Here is a 16285-nt window from a genome sequence, read left to right on the forward strand (position 1 = left end):
GACTGCAATTGAGTTCTTTATCCTGGCTACCTGGGCAACACATGCTATAGCATCTTTTCTCCTGCATTGAAGTAGTTGTTCAAACTGCCTTTTTAATCTGAGAATGTTCCATGCAGTCATTTTTCTTGCATTCACTTTCTAAGCTTTGTAACTGTCATCTTTACCCATTTTGGCACATTCAAACTACCATTTGGAATGATGCCATTGTAAATGTGGGTTGCCGGTGTTTGCATAAGTTAAATACTGCTTTAATTCCTGAATTATCTTATTATAATTCTCTATGAAAGAGGGAGAGGGCTCTTCAAAGAGACCAGGAAAATGATAACGCTAGAATATTCTGTGACAAGATATTGTTATTTTATCTAAGCTGTAATGTCTTTTCATAAGGACAGTTTAGAATTGATAGGAGACTTTAATATGAAGGTGATAATCAAATGATTTTAAATATACAAAGACTAAGAAATAATCTTTATTTAATGGAGAATTTTATAGAGACAATTATATGAGCTATTACACTTATTTTGGCCACTAACCAATAGGTCAATTCTGCAAAGTAATCATTACATGATATCTGTCCATATACCTATTAACCATAAAAGCTAATCAAAAACACTATATAATTCTCAACATCCAAAAATCATGTGAAGAGAAATACATCTGCTTCATAATTAGGCACACAACACTGATTGCATGTGTATGGATGCCCCAAAATACACACGCTTGACAAAGCTCTCTGTCCAATTGTATCATTACCAGGGACCCCTGCCTACAACATTGCAAAAGAATTAACAAAAAAGCTTGGGCACCTCACAAGTGGAAGCAAACACTCCATCAACACCCCACTACAGTGCCTTCAAACATTCAGAGACATGACCATAGATGAGGATGAAATCATAGTCTCATTTGATGTCACAGCTCTTTTCACTTTCATACAGTAGATCTGGAATTAGCCAAAGAATGTATGACCACATTGCTCCACAGCACATCTGATTTAACCAAATACACGAAGCTTGGAACATCCAGGATTATGGATCTCATAAACCTATGCCTAACCACATACTTCCAATTTGGTGGACAAACTTACCAACAAACTAAAGGTACACCTATGAGATCACCACTTTCAGGACTTATAGGACCTTTCAGGTCATTATGCAAGATCTGGAAGCCATAGCACTTCCACAAATAATAACCCAAAATATAGATCAGATATGTAGATAACATCATAATAAAAAAGGACTAATTAGAGAACACCCACAAAACCATCAGCAACATTTTCAAAGGAATCCAATTTACTAGAGAGAGAGAAAAAAAACAACTAACTACCCTTCCTGGACGTCCTGATCAGCAGAAATCATTATGTGGCAAACTGGAAAAGCAAGTGTACCCAAAAAATCAACCACATCAAGAAGTGTTTCACTACCAAAGTAATAATCCTTGGCAATTCTATGGGCCAGGCCTCTCCACATCTTCCGATCTTGCACTATTTCTTTGAGTTTTTCTATGCTCAGACTGGTGTCAGCTGTGATGGTGTCCAGCCACCACGTTCCTGGTTTCCTTTTACTGCTAATTCTTCCAAACATAATTGCTTTCTTCAGTGAATTCCCTGCATGACATGGCCAAAGTAAATGAGACACAATTTCATGTGCCTGGTGTTATGCGCTCCAGTACTTTCTTGTTACTAACCTTTGCTGTCCAAGGAATACACAGAAGCTGCCTCCAGCACCACAGCTAAATAAGTTAACCCAATCAAGGAACTGCCAAACAAGCTACCGGTAACAATAAAGAGCCCAACCAAAGAGCTTTCAAGATTACTCCCACCAACACTGATAGAGCAAGCCACTAGAATATAAATTGAGAACAAACCCTTACTAGCCCTGATGATATTACCTAGTTTCGCTAATGAAAGGTCTGAAGAAAAAAACCAAGCTCAGAGAGCACCATTTTTTATATGTTCCCAGCTCTTAATTATCATTGAAGATGCTGCTATCATTGATGCACTGCTCTCAGTCAAGGTGGACTGTTTGAAGTGTCAGTTGATGATGCTTAAAAATCAAATTAATCCATTTTTTTCTATTCTTAGACTTGAACTGCCATTGAACTATTCAGTTCTCGAACCAACCCTACCCAGGCTCTGTATTCTTACATATCAAAATATCTTCATTATTTATTTTCCTTCTTTGCTAGTATGAACTTTTTAATTGATACTGTTGTACTTGCGATTAACATTTCTTTTAAGTCTTTGGAGAATCTTTTTCAACTTGGGAAAGAATTTAAAACAATGGAGTTAGGGGGTGTTTTTACACCATCTACTTCTTCTGTGACATTTTCTGCTTCTATTTCCTTCAGCTCTTCCCTCTCCTCTCTTCCCAATCATCCTTGGGAGGTTTACTGTATTAGGATTTGACCTTGTGAATGATATAGGCAGCATTTTATCTCAGACTAGCATATTCTCTCACATAAACCATAATTTTCTTCCCAAGCTTTAATAGATTCTTCATCAAAAACCCAGAGAGAGACCATTTGAAATCTCCTAAAAAATTCTTTTATTCTGATAATCATCAATAGCAAAATGGAACGTTTAAAATCCGGTACAACTCTTTTATATTCACGGTAGCTGTAAAGCCAGGAGATAACTTTCAAGCCGCTATCGGAAAACTGGCAGTGTAAGTTGGATAAGAGGCCACATTATTACTCATCCTTTGTACCACCTTACCTATGCATGTCATTTTCAACTATCAACTAGGTTGTAGTGTGCACTATATCCAGGTAATTGTAAACCCATCTGAGAAAATGAAATGCCTGCTCTGAAGCAGCAAATCACTTAGGGGCAGATTTTTCTCCATTTTTTATTATAGGCTGCTCTGCCTTTTCATTCTTCTTAACAATTACATTTCCTCAGCCCAATTTATTATTATAACAATAAAGTTTTTAGTTCTTTTCATTTGACTTCTCTTTTTAAGCTTCCCAGCCTTTAGCTACTCTACAAAAATGAATTCCTGAGAGCATATCAACTATTTTTGAAGGGAGAATATTAATTCATCCATGTTACTATAATTTGTTTGTTTATTTAGTCACCCATTTGATGGAAAGTGACTCCGGGTGGTGTACAGCACTCCAATAAAACAAATCAAAATAAATCAAATAACGCTCTTAGCAGTAATTAATTGGTCAGAAATTTCAGTCAACAAAAGTTTTAACCAAGTCAAGCCACAGATATTAAAAGCTAGAAAAGGGCTATTATTTATCAGCACTCATCTGGCTTCCAGTTGTTCTCCAATTTCCAAGCAAGAAAGCTCTTCACTTTCCCAATTGAGGCCAACATATTCATTAGAACATAAGAAAGTCTGCACTTCACTTATTTGTACCTCATCCAGCACCCTTTCCTTCCTTCCTTCTTTCCTTCCTTCCTTCCTTCCTTCCTTCCTTCCTTCCTTCCTCCCTCCCTCCCTCCCTCCCTCCCTGCCTTACTTTTAGTTTTTCTAGAACTTCTATTATTATTCTACCATTCTGACCTATTTCAGTGCCTCTAGGGTTTGATTTTGCTTAATATTATTTTCTTTTCTTGTGTTGATGCTATTCATATTCTTCATCTTCATTCCAGTGGAAAACAGTGTATTGTTGTAGTGAAAATAAATAGCAGTAGCAATTAGCAATAGCACTTTGACTTATATACCGCTTCACAATGGTTTACAGCAATGGTCCCCAACCTATGGACCGCAGCCCACCATTGGGTTTGGCCTCTTGGCCGCTGGGCAGTGCACATGTATGTGTATGTGCTCAGCCCCCCCCCTTGTGCCACTGTTGCCGTAAGTGTGCTGGCAGCAGCAGTGCCGCTAGTATTGCGTGGATGGTGGCAGCACCGCAAGCGGCAGGTGGGCTGTGGCATGATCCTCGCACAGGGCAGTGGCGCAATACTTGCATCGGGGGCAGCATCGCTGCAGGATGCAGTGTGAGCCTCGTGCAGGGGCAGCGGTGCAAGCCTCGTGCCCGGGGCAGCATCACTGCAGACTGCGGCACGAGTCTCACACCAGGGCGGTATCGCTGCAGGCTGCTGCGTGAGCCTCGCACTGTTGGTAGCATCACCACAAGCCTGGAGGCGGTGGCTCCACAAGCCTCTCAGAGGCACCACCATCACTGAGAGCCTCCCACGCATGCTCGCAGCCCCATTTGTGTGGTGCACATGCTTGCAGACTGTTTGTACATGCATGTGCACGTGTGGCCACCTTCACGTTTGACATGTGCACGTAAGGCACCTGCCCCTCTCTCTTCCACCAGGCCACCAAAACAAAAAGGTTGGAGACCCCTGCTTTACAGCCCTCTGTAAGCAGTTTTTACAGAGTCAACATATTGCCCCCACCAATCTGGATCCTCATTTTACTGACCTCGGTAGGATGGAAGGCTGAGTCAACCTTGAGCCAGTGAGACTCGAACTGCTGAACTGCTGGCAGTCAGCAATCAGCAGACGTAGCCTGCAATACTGCATTCTAACCACTGCACCATCACGACTCTAAATGAAATATGCTGTCTTACTACCAAAAAGGAAGGGGGCAACAGAGAAAGCAGAATAGCAAGTAGCATAATAAATATTATTTATAATTTAAAAACAAACGAGATTCTCCTAGGCACCTAGAGTAATGAGCTTGTTGAGTGCTGTTATGGGCTGAATCCAATTAAGCAGGCTTTGAAAATAGTCTTTGTCTGCCTCCTTACATATATGTACTTTCTTTTATAGAATGTATTTATTGCTGTCATCATTGAAACATTTGCTGAAATCCGTGTGCAGTTTCAACAGATGTGGGGTTCCAGAAGCAGTACAACTTCAACAGCAACTACTCAGGTAAACATGGCTAAATGTTTAAATGCATAAATAGATCCATGTGCTAAACATTAGCTTTTATTTGTCTAAAGCTACTAATAATACATATGTAATTTGTCAGTTGTAATTGTTTCACAGTCCAGAAATGGCTTGCCTTTCTTATTTATAATAATATGGGGTTTAATTTCTGTGGGTTTGGTTGATGATTGGATGGTTCTTGGGAAGTGTCTTTTGATCAGTGGTCTGACCTAATGTTAATTCTGTCCTGATTATCTGTGTGTAGTGAATGGTTTGGATCAGTGGTGGGATTCAGCCAGTTTGCACCAGTTCGGCAGAACTGGTAGCTAATTTTTTGTTGCCCAAGCCCAGAATGGACTTCTGGAAGCGGCATCCACACAGAGAACCTGTTGTTCACATATTTGAATCCCACCACTGGTTTGGATCGTATATCTTGGTAATAAATCATGTCTTGTTCTCATATTGGCACTTTCAGGAATTATCTGGCTCCAATAAAGGAGAATATTTGTAGCTCAGGGTTGAAATGAGGGGTCCTTGGTGTTCTCTGAGCTTGGTTGTTTTCTTGCAGACATTTCATTACCAAACTAGGTAACATCATCAGTATTAGTAAGGAATGGGCTTTGAAATCTCATTCAATCCAAAATCTCGGGCTTGTCTGCAATTTATTTGGGCAATTTTTTTTCTATTTTCCCACTCAAATATGTGGTTCATTTTCAGAGGGTAAATAGCTAAAGGGTATTTCTGGTGTTTATTGTTTGTTGCAGTTCTGTGTACCTTCATCTTTGCTGTAATTGATGTCCTGTTTGTCCAGTATCGTGTTGGCTGCAATCTTGCAGTTGACTCGGTATATCATATTCTTTCTTTCTTAGTGAGGTATATAATCTTTTGGTTTTCACAGGATTTGGGGGGAAGGGTTGTTTTGTTTTGCTTTTTTGGTGGTGTTTTTGTGGGTTTATGGGTAGTTTATAGTCATTTTCATATCATATCTTCCCTTCTAATTGACTTTCACATATTGTATAGCCTATATTTTATCATGTAGACTTTATTTCAAACATTATGTACTGGACAACCATTTGTCTGAAATGGTATTGAAGACCCTTAGTATAGAATTTCCTGCCTGAGCAGGGGGTTGGACTAGAAGACCTCCAAGGTCCCTCCCAACTCTATTTTTATTATTATGGATCGTCGCACAGTCAGCCAGATGTTCAGACTGGATTTGGCATTTTGTCTACCTATCGAGTCCTTACCCAGGACCTGGGATAGGCAGATGTGGATATTTGATGGTATTACAGGTATCGTCGCAGGATGGAAGCAGTTCCTAGTAAGGCTGCCTTTTGCAACTGACTAATAGCAAATTTGTCAATGCCAATGGTATTCAAGTGGTGCTCCAGTTGTTTTGGGATTGCACCCAAAGAGCCTATTACTATTGGTACTACCCTTGCTTGCTTTTGCCACAGTCTTTCTATTTCTATTTGTAGGTCTTTGTATTTTGTTATCTTCTCCAGGTCTTTCTCGTCTATTCTGCTGTCTCCAGGCACTGCCACGTCCACTATCCAGACTTTTTTGTCTTTCTTATCGACAATTGTTAAGTCTTGGGTGTTATGTTGCAAGTGCTTGTCTGTTTGAATTCTGAAGTCCCAGAGCAGTTTAATTTTATCATTTTCTATGACTTTCTCTATTTTATGATCCCACCAGTTTTTGCCTACAGGCAAATGATATTTTTTGCAGATCTTCCAATGCACCATTGTTGCTACTTTGTCATGCTGCTGCTTGTAGTCAGTCTTCTTGCAACAGCTTACCAGGTGGTCCACTGTTTCTTCAGCTTCTTTGCATAGGCGGCATTTACTGTCTGTTGCTGTCTTCTCAATTTTGACTTTATATGCATTTGTCCTTAAGGCTTGGCCTTGTGCAGCCAGAATTAGTCCTTCGGTCTCTTTCTTCAATTTCCCTGCTCTTAGCCATTGCCAGGTCTTGTTATTATCTGCTTTCCTAGCTATTTTTTAATGTATTGGCCATGTAGTGCTTTGTCTTCCCATGCCTCTATTCTGTTCTTCATTTGGTCTTTCTTGTAGGCCGGTTTGGTCTCTCAAGTAGTCAGTAAGCCTTCCTGATATACTAATTTCAGTGCATCTTCATCATTGTTCTTCAGATATTCTTCCAAAGCCATTTTTCTTCTTCAACCATCTGATGTACTTGTAGCATTCCACGCCCACCTATTTGCCTTGGTAGATAAAGTCTGTCAATGTCACTGCATGGATGAAGGGCGTGATTCATTGTCATTATTTTTCTGGTCTTCCTATCCATTGCTTTTAGTTATGCTTGAGTCCAGTCCACTATTCCAGCTGTGTACCTAATGACTGGGATTGCCCAGGTGTTGATTGCCTTTATGGTATTTCCTCCATTGAGTTTGGATTTTAAGATCTTCTTCACTCTCTTGATGTATTCACCTCTAATCTTTTTCTTGACTTCAGTGTGCTTGATGTTGTCAGCTTGAAGGATACCCAAGTATTTGTAGTAATCTTCCTCATCCAGACTCTTAATGTTATTTTCGTGGGGCATCTTGATTTCTTCTTCTTCTTCTTCATCATCATCATCATCATCATCATCATCATCATTATTATTATTATTATTATTATTCTACAAATTCTTTTAATTAAGTTGCAGTGTATAATTTATCTTGTCATGGGTAGTAATCATACAATAGCTAATATTCATAATTCAGTGGATAACCCTTAACATTTATATAGATTTATTTATTTATTTATTTATTTGAGTTATTTCTATTCCTCTCTCAGGCTAACAAGCCTTACAAGCAATATCAACATTTGAGTCACCCAGAGTTGTGTTTTTAGATGGGCAGCCATACAAATCTTTTAAATTAAATAAATAAGGATTTATAAGTAAAAAAAACCTAAATTATTTCAAAAGCAATGAACTTCTAGGATCCTTCCCATGGAGTAGAAAGAATAGTTATGAAAAAGGCCCGAGCCAACCTGCCTCCTCATTCTGGCACTTTTCCAACAGAATAGTTGGTTTTAAGGTCTATGAGGGGAAGCAAATTAGAGAAGGAAGGAGAGATTTTTTTTAGCAAGTTTAGCACAGTTCTGTCCCCAGAGAGGAGAATAAGCAAGGAAACATGGCTTATCTAAAGCCATTACATTATTTCTTAGTCACTCTATGTTTCATTGCAGTACATTACTGCAAAAAATGCATTTTTGGTATTCTGTAATATCTATGTTCTGTTGCCAAACATGACAATTTTATGTATATTGTATACAGTTTTCTGCATAGAAGAATTTCTCATGCAGAAAATTGAACTGGTTCCTGTTTGCAGATCCTATGTTCAGCATCAGCTATAAAATCTGTAATTCAAAATAAGTGACCATTCAAGGACAAAGGCAGTGGAATAATATAGTATGAAATCAATGCAGTTTGCCCTGCATTCTCTGTAATAACAAGAGATTTCTTAGAAGAAAAGAATGCAATGTAGAGAAAAAGATGGTCACAAAATAAACATCATCAGTTTTGTTTGTAGATCTGAGCATATAAATAGATTCTGACAAGTGTTTTCCCCCTCCAGATGTTTCATGAAGATGCTACAGGAGGATGGCAGCTGGTGGATGTTGATGTGAATAAGCCTCAAGGCAGAGCACCAGCATGTCTGCAGGTACATTGCTTTTTAAATAAAGCTATCAAAGTAGCAAACCAAGTGGGAATCTTGCTGTTGGAAATTGACAGTAAATTAAAATTCCCCATAGCCACGGTTTAAATTTAGAAATTGGTCTAAGTTTAATGTATATTCATCTGGATTTTTGCGCTTGGGGTTTGTTTATGTTTTGTTTTTGTTTTTTTTGCATACTATAAACAAATTATTTTCCTTTCTCTGAATCTGTCTCCAAGTTTCCATAGAGATCTCTGTCCAATTTTTGCTACATTAGCTATATAGATATAATTACGATTGGTATGTTAGAGGAAAATCAGTTTCTTAAAATATAATTGATTTAGGGTGTATGCCTTCTCCTGTTCTGAAAACAATATAAAGGATAACAAAGTTTGTACTGCTATTATACAACATATGAACAGAAGATGCCCATCTTGCCATTGTGGAATATATGAAATAAAAAATAGAAAGAAGAAAATAGAAAAAATTATAAATCATCTAAGTATGGAGACTAGAACTCGAGGTATGTATAATCATCTCGATTCTTGGGAATGCATTGTGAGTTTTTGTCTTCATCTGGAAGATGTCATGTGCAATTCTCTCACATTGCCTCAGCTCTGATGTACTTCTTACAATATGTTAATTGTGGAGACTTAGGTCTAGCTAAAAGCTAAGGTAAACATGAGTATACTGATCTAAATGAACAATGAGAAGAGTAACACCCAAAAGTTCAACATAAATTCAACTACAAGAATGTCAAATTCATGGATTAGCATGTGCTAGAGCTGGTCTCAAATTGAGTGCCTTCTTGTAATTCCTTATCTCGGTGGACCTTTGGGATCATAGATTGATTTATGATAGTAATAAAATATTTTGTTTTCATTTAGTAACATAGATGAAGCTGCTGCTGGATGCAGTAATAATCTTTGGACAGAGATATCTGTCAGCTTCATGAAAGTGCAATATGTATTTATTATTTTTAAACTGTTCCTTCTCCTTTTTTTATATCTAGCTTTTAAAAAAACATTTGGTTTTCTTCACAATTTATATATCTAGCCCATACTCTGTTAAACGCTAAAAATTAAACTACCTCCCTTCATATATTCTTTCTGTTGCGTCCTTCGCGAAATGGCAAGACACAAGAAGCAGTTGTAGTTCTCAGGAAACTTCTTTATTTCAGTTCAGCATACTAAGTACAAGACGCCGACAACGCCCAGAACTCCCGGCCTCTTTTATAGGCCATTCCCGGGTCAATCTGCAATTTTTGGCGCGCCAGCACTTGCGCATGCGCACAAGTACTGGCGACAACCTGTCTGGTCCCGGGCAGCTTGCACCTGCCCGGGACCGCTTGCAATGCCCCGAGCCTGCTTGCACAGGCTCAGGACATAACACCCCTTCCCCCCGGGTTAAGACTATTGATCATGTCATACTAACACAGAACCCATTGCGAGTGTAGTGCCATACTACCTTAAACCATACATTTCTTTTGCTTCCATCAGTCTCAGTGTTCTATTTCCTCTGTATACAGGAATGTTCTCTGTTAACTCTGTTTTGCCAATAGAGTTACAAAATCCTCTAAATACTTAGGAGATCTTCTGGCTCTCTGTGACCTCCTAACCTCTGGGTACCTGCCAAGTACCCCTTGACTGAGGGCTGATGCGTATCTGTCCCCCTTATTACACCCTGGTGGTTCCCCAGGACTGTGCTCCAATGCCTGGCCTGCTTGCTTGCCCACCGGGCTCGTCAGGCCAGGGCTTCTTTCCTTGTTTGACCTGGTTGTCCTGCCTAACTGCAGGCTCTCTGGCCCCTTTAAGTGACTGTCACTGTTGGGCGATTCTGTAGAACCTCCAAGGTCTGTCCAAGACCCGTTAGGAGATTGTCTGTCCCCTGGTTCCCATTCTGTCCCCGGGCTTGTGGGGTTTCCAGTGCTGTCCCAAAACTCAGTTGTCCCCTGAGTGAAGTCAGAGGTGTTGTAGTCGGGATTTGGTTCCTCGACCACCTCCCTGTATGTTTGCCCCCTTCTAGGAACAGGGGTAGTGTCAGGCCAACTAGAAGGAGTGTGTGCCAGCTCTCTTGCGGGGAATGGTTTATTGGGATGCTCCCGGGTATCCTCCCTGACTGGAGTACTGAGTGATGCGGGTGATAAGTGATTATGCCCCCAGGGTGACTCCCTGGCTGGAGTAGGCATTGATCCCTGATATCTAGTTGAGCTCCTTGAATTCCTGTTTGGAGCACTCACGGAATCTTGGGATAAGCTGTCTGTAGCTTCCTCATTAATGATGGGCAGCAGCCCATACCCTTCCCTTTGCCCAAAGGGGTCCCCCTCCCCCCCTGGAGAAGACCCAGGAGTCTCAGCGGGAAGGTCCCGTCTAGGGCGAAGCTGGTCGATGTGTCGACGCAGGACACGACCATTGTCCAGGGACACCTCGTAAGACAGAGGACCTGTGACCCTGGATATAGCAGCGGAGACCCATAAATGACCAGGCCCGTAATTACGAGTCCAAACCGGGGCACCCACAAGTAGTTGTCTAGGTGTCCTGGGGTGTGTGAAAGAAGAAGGCAGTCTTGTCCGGATGCAACCAGTCAAGCTTGGTAGTCAGTTTGCGCCCCCAACGAAGTTCAGCTGGGCTCCTCCCCGTAGAAGTAGATGGTGTGGTGCGATAAGAAAGGAGGAAGTCAGCCAACCTGTGATGCCAGTCTCCGTAGGTAATTTTCTTCAAGGCGTCCTTGGTGATGCAAACCATGCGTTCGACCATACCGTTGGTGGATGGGTGGAAAGGTGCAGAGGTGGCATGACGAATCATGTTAGCCTGTAAGAAAGCTTGGAATTCGGAAGAAGTGAATTGAAGGCCGTTGTCAGACATGAGGACGTCTGGAAACCCATGTGCAGCAAAAATCCCCCTCAGTACTTGAATAGTCTTTGCAGCGGTGGTGGAAGAGACAAGTACAACCTCAAGCCATTTTGAATGGCTGTCAACTAGGACCAAGAAGAATTGACCCTGAAAGGGCCCAGCGTAGTCAATGTGCACCCTAGACCATGGAGACTGTATCTCCTCCCATCTATGTACAGGAGCTTGGGGCATTTCGGGGCGCGAGCGTTGGCAAAGGTGGCATGCGTGCACCTTAGCTTCAATGTCTCTATCTAACCCAGGCCACCAAAAATGGCTGCGCGCAAGCGCCTTCATGCGTACAATGCCAGGATGACCCTCGTGGAGGGAACCTAAGACCCTAGTCCTCATTGAGGTAGGGATGACAACTCTGCTTCCCCAAAGCAGACAACCCTGGAAGGTGGACAACTCATTTCTTTTAGACCAGAAACTCTGAAACTCAGTGCCAGGACAGCTCTCTGGCCATCCAGATAAAACCCAAGAAAGGACACGTGAAAGTGTGTGGTCTGTGCCTGATTCAGCGGCTACATCCCTGGCATTTAAAGGAGACTCGGGCAAGGCCTGAATGGAGAGGAGATTGATAGCTGGTTCAGGGTCAGCTTCTATTACCGGCAGGGGTAACCTACTGAGGCCATCAGCATGGCCCATTTCCTTCCCTGGTTTGTGAATTAGGGAGAAATCATAGGCAGAAAGAAAGATAGACCATCTTAGCATTCTGGGGGAGATGATTTGGGGAGTTTGCTTACGTGTGGTAAACAGTCCCAATAAAGGCTTATGGTCAGTGAAGACTGTAAAATGCCTGCCATATAAAAAATCATGGAATTTTTTAATTCCAGCAACAACAGCTAAAGCCTCCCTGTCTATTTGAGCATAATTACGCTCGGCAGAAGACAAGGTTCTGGAGTAATATGCAACAGGAACCTGAGTTCCATCTGACCTGAGGTGGCTTAGTACAGCTCCTACCCCATAAGGAGAAGCATCACAAGCAATGCACACAGGAAGGGATTCATTGAAATGTGCAAGTACACTGTTAGAAGTGAGTAAGGCCTTGACCTCATTGAAACTTGCTTCATGTTTTTGTGACCACTGCCACACTGCCTGTTTGTCCAATAGCCTGTGAAGAGGCTCAGCTATACTAGCCTTATGTGGAAGAAGGAATTGTAAAAATTCAGAAGGCCTAGAAAAGCCTGTAGTTCGGCCTTAGACTTTGGCTTAGGAGCATGCATAATAGCTTTCAGTTTGGATTCAGCAGGGTGAATCCCAGTAGCATCAATTTTGAATCCCAGAAAATCAGTAGAAGGCACCCCAATTTTACATTTGTCCTTCTTAAGCTTGAGGCCCATTTTCCTGAACCTTAACAGGACAGCCCTTAATCTTTCAGCTAGATTGTGTGCAGAGTCTCCTGCAATTAAGACATCATCAAAATAGGGGCAAACCCCTGGTATACCCCGTAGTGTGTTTTCCATTATGCTTTGGAAAATTCCAGGAGCAACATTTACTCCAAATTGTAACCTCTTTACCTTGAATGCTCCTCTATGGGTCACAATGGTCTGAGCTACAGCAGCGTCATCATCAACAGGCAGCTGTTGATACACCTGAGCTAGGTCAAGCTTTGCAAAAACACGCCCCCCCTTGAGGGAGGCCAGAATATGACTGACCACAGGAACAGGATAGGCATGTTGCTGCAATGCCTTATTCAGAGTGCATTTGTAATCAGCACAGATGTGAATGTCCCCATTTGCCTTGAGAGGCGTGACAATGGGGGTTTCCCAGGGACTGGAGTCAACAGGTTCTAGAACTCCTTGCTGAATCAGTTTGTCCAACTCAGTGTCAATTTTACCTTTTAAAGCAAAAGGGACCCTTCTTGCTTTAATTCTAATGGGAGTGACAGTGGGGTCTAACTTTAATGACACAGGGGGTCCTTTGTATGTGCCCAGCTGGGGGCTGAAAACATCTGCAAATTCTTTGCAGACTTCTTGTAGGTCAAGTGTTTGCAGACTATTGAGCCCTGTGACGTGTATTCCCAAGGCCTCAAACCAATCGAGTCCTATGAGACTCGTTCGTTCACCCCCTACTACTATTAGATCTAGTGGACCTTCAAAATCCTTATACTGTACGTTAAGGGTGGCCTCCCCCTTAACACACACTCTGGAGTTTTGAAAGTCTGTTAACACAATGTCAGAAGGCCTCAGCTTGGCCTGAGTTCCACTACCAGAACAAATCTTCCTAAACGTTTGCATGGAAATGATCGAAAGTGCAGACCCCGTATCCAGTTCCATAGCCAATGGAACCCCTTGTAGCTTCACCTTAAGTGACAGCTTTTTCTTAATGGGCTTGTGTGTGCCTGTCCTATAGATGCTTCTTCGCGAAGCGCAAAACCCCACCCTGTTTTGGCTGGGAACCCTGGTACCTTTCAGCCGCTATTCTTCCTGAGGTTGTACCTTCTGATGGCCCAGGCACACAGCTGCAATGTGTCCTTGTTTTCCGCATGCTCTGCAGATAGCGGAGCGGAACTTGCAGTCGGTTCTCCTGTGGCGACCTCCACAACCGAGGCACTTGGGGAGAGCTGAAGAGCTTCCTCTCTGTTTCCCTTCCTTCGTGGGATAGAGACGGTCCACTTCATCGTCAGGATCCTCCTCAGAGTTCCTTTGGACTCCTTCCTGGTGCACGGACGCAGTATCTGGAGTGCTTCTGATCGGCCGCATGTTCTTGATGGCGCCACCCGCTGCTTCTTCTGCAGTGACCTCTCTCAAGGCATCTTGGAATGATAAGTCTTCTTGGCAAAAAGTCTCTGCTGTAACTCTCTATGCCTTAGTCCGCATACAAATCTGTCTCTCAGTTGTTCTTCGAGGTCCTTGAACTCGCAGTGTTTAGCGGCTTTTCTCAGTGCGGCAATGTATTCTTTGGCCGATTCTCCGGGTCGTTGATCCCTCTGTTCGAAGGTGTGGCGCCACGCGATGACGGACAACTTGGGCTGGAAGTGATCCTTTAGTAGCTTCTTTAGATCTGCATAGCTGACAGAGTCTAGAGGAACAGGTGCTGCAATGTTCTCAGTGATTTCGAATGCATCTTGACCACAAACGCACAGCAGGGTGGCAGCCTTTAAACTATCTTCCCTTACTTGATTTACCTTGAGATAGTTTTCCACCCTGGCTGCGTAGGACTCCCACCTCTCCGGATGTGAGACGTCGAATTCCGAAAGCCTTCCAATTTTTGCCATTTTGTAGAAAGGAAGGGTCTATCAGCCAGCCTACCCCCGATGCTCGCTGGATTGGCAGGTAGCTGCCGAGTCAACACCATTCCTGCCGCTCAGGACTCACTCGGGTAAGCTTACACCTTTCTTCTGTTGATGTAAGGCATCCCATCTTCGTCGCCAGTGTTGTGTCCTTCGCGAAATGGCAAGACACGAGAAGCAGTTGTAGTTCTCAGGAAACTTCTTTATTTCAGTTCAGCATACTAAGTACAAGACGCCGACAACGCCCAGAACTCCCGGCCTCTTTTATAGGCCATTCCCGGGTCAATCTGCAACTTTTGGCGCGCCAGCACTTGCGCATGCGCACAAGTACTGGCGACAGCCTGTCTGGTCCCGGGCAGCTTGCACCTGCCCGGGACCGCTTGCAATGCCCCGAGCCTGCTTGCACAGGCTCAGGACATAACACTTTCTATATGATATTCTCTGTTTTTATTATTCATTCACTTCCAACTTTTTATGACCCAGTAAATGATATCTTGTGATGTTTTACTCCTTCACCTGCCAGTTTTGTCTGTCATAACTCCTTCACTGAGTTCTTATAATACTACTTGCTTTCTTCTTTCTTAAGTTATAAATTAACAACAAGTTCACGATCTATGCCTCTGTCAGTATCAGATCTTAATTTGTTGGATGTAACAGAGTTCTTCCAGCTTTTATTGTAAAGTAAATAGGTTTATACTGATGCCTGTTTGGTGAAGTCCACTTGGATAGACGCATGTATAGACACATCTAAAAGACACATGTATGTCTTTTAGATTGCTGGATAAAAATATTTACATTATTTTCTACAATATATGGCAAATGCAATTTATTTATTTTTAGTGCTGTGGTGTTTTTACACAACTTTCCCAAGTCTGAGCTAACATGGCATATTATTTGATACATTATCATACATTATGACACTGTAATGTGAAAGAACTACATAATAGATTTTTGTTATACCTCTACTTCAGACCATTTTTAATACTAAAAGAATAGATCCAATTTGGGTTAAAATGGCAGATTTCCTTGAGGGATACTGGGTTGGAAGTGCTGTAAAAAATTCAGCCTTGCAGTCATGCAGATTACATCAGAACAGTTGTTAAAATAAGTTTGTACGATCAGTGTCACATCTAGAATCAGTACTTATAGAATGCATTTCAATGAATGGCAGAAAGGAAGAGAAATTGCTGTTAATATTTTCATTAGTTCTTTGCTGGCTACATTACATAAATACATATGTAATTTGTATTTTATTTTGCCTCAATTTGATATAAAAAGACTATAGAAAATGAGTATAGGCTTATCTTAAATCATGAATAATGCATGCCCAGAATTTTATATTTACCTTTATATGGTTTCTTTAACCAACCCTTATAAAAACATTAATCAAAGGTAAGCATCATGTACCTGAAGAGAATATTTCTGAAAAGAAAGGTATGTCTCGCTTCACAGATGGATAGGAAAAGATGTTTAATGAAACCATAGTATTTCAAAGCACAAACCCAGCAGAACTATAGTAATCAAATTACCAGTTATATGTCTTCCAGGAAATAGCTTTGATAATACTTGGTTTTGTTCCGCGTTAGATGTTCAAGTGAAATCAGTAGGGGGAAAGCCTTGACCAAATAAAAATGTAATGTCTATTTTGCCTGAGAGCTCCATAATAG

General features: G+C 41.7%; 1 protein-coding gene across 8 annotated transcripts in view; it reads left to right on the plus strand.

Moving 5' to 3' along the window:
* Positions 1–16285, plus strand: part of NALCN (sodium leak channel, non-selective) — a 222774-nt gene that overhangs the window by 119232 nt on the left and 87257 nt on the right. For all 8 annotated transcript variants that reach the window (XM_039337741.1, XM_039337739.1, XM_039337745.1 and 5 more), the window contains 2 exons: positions 4733–4837; positions 8415–8501. In XM_039337741.1, coding sequence (XP_039193675.1) covers positions 4733–4837; positions 8415–8501 — 192 coding nt within the window. The remainder of the gene's footprint in view (positions 1–4732; positions 4838–8414; positions 8502–16285) is intronic.

Source organism: Crotalus tigris, unplaced genomic scaffold (assembly GCF_016545835.1).
Source record: "Crotalus tigris isolate CLP2741 ecotype Arizona unplaced genomic scaffold, ASM1654583v1 scf7180000017685.4511686, whole genome shotgun sequence".
NCBI classification, from domain to species: Eukaryota; Metazoa; Chordata; class Lepidosauria; order Squamata; family Viperidae; genus Crotalus; species Crotalus tigris.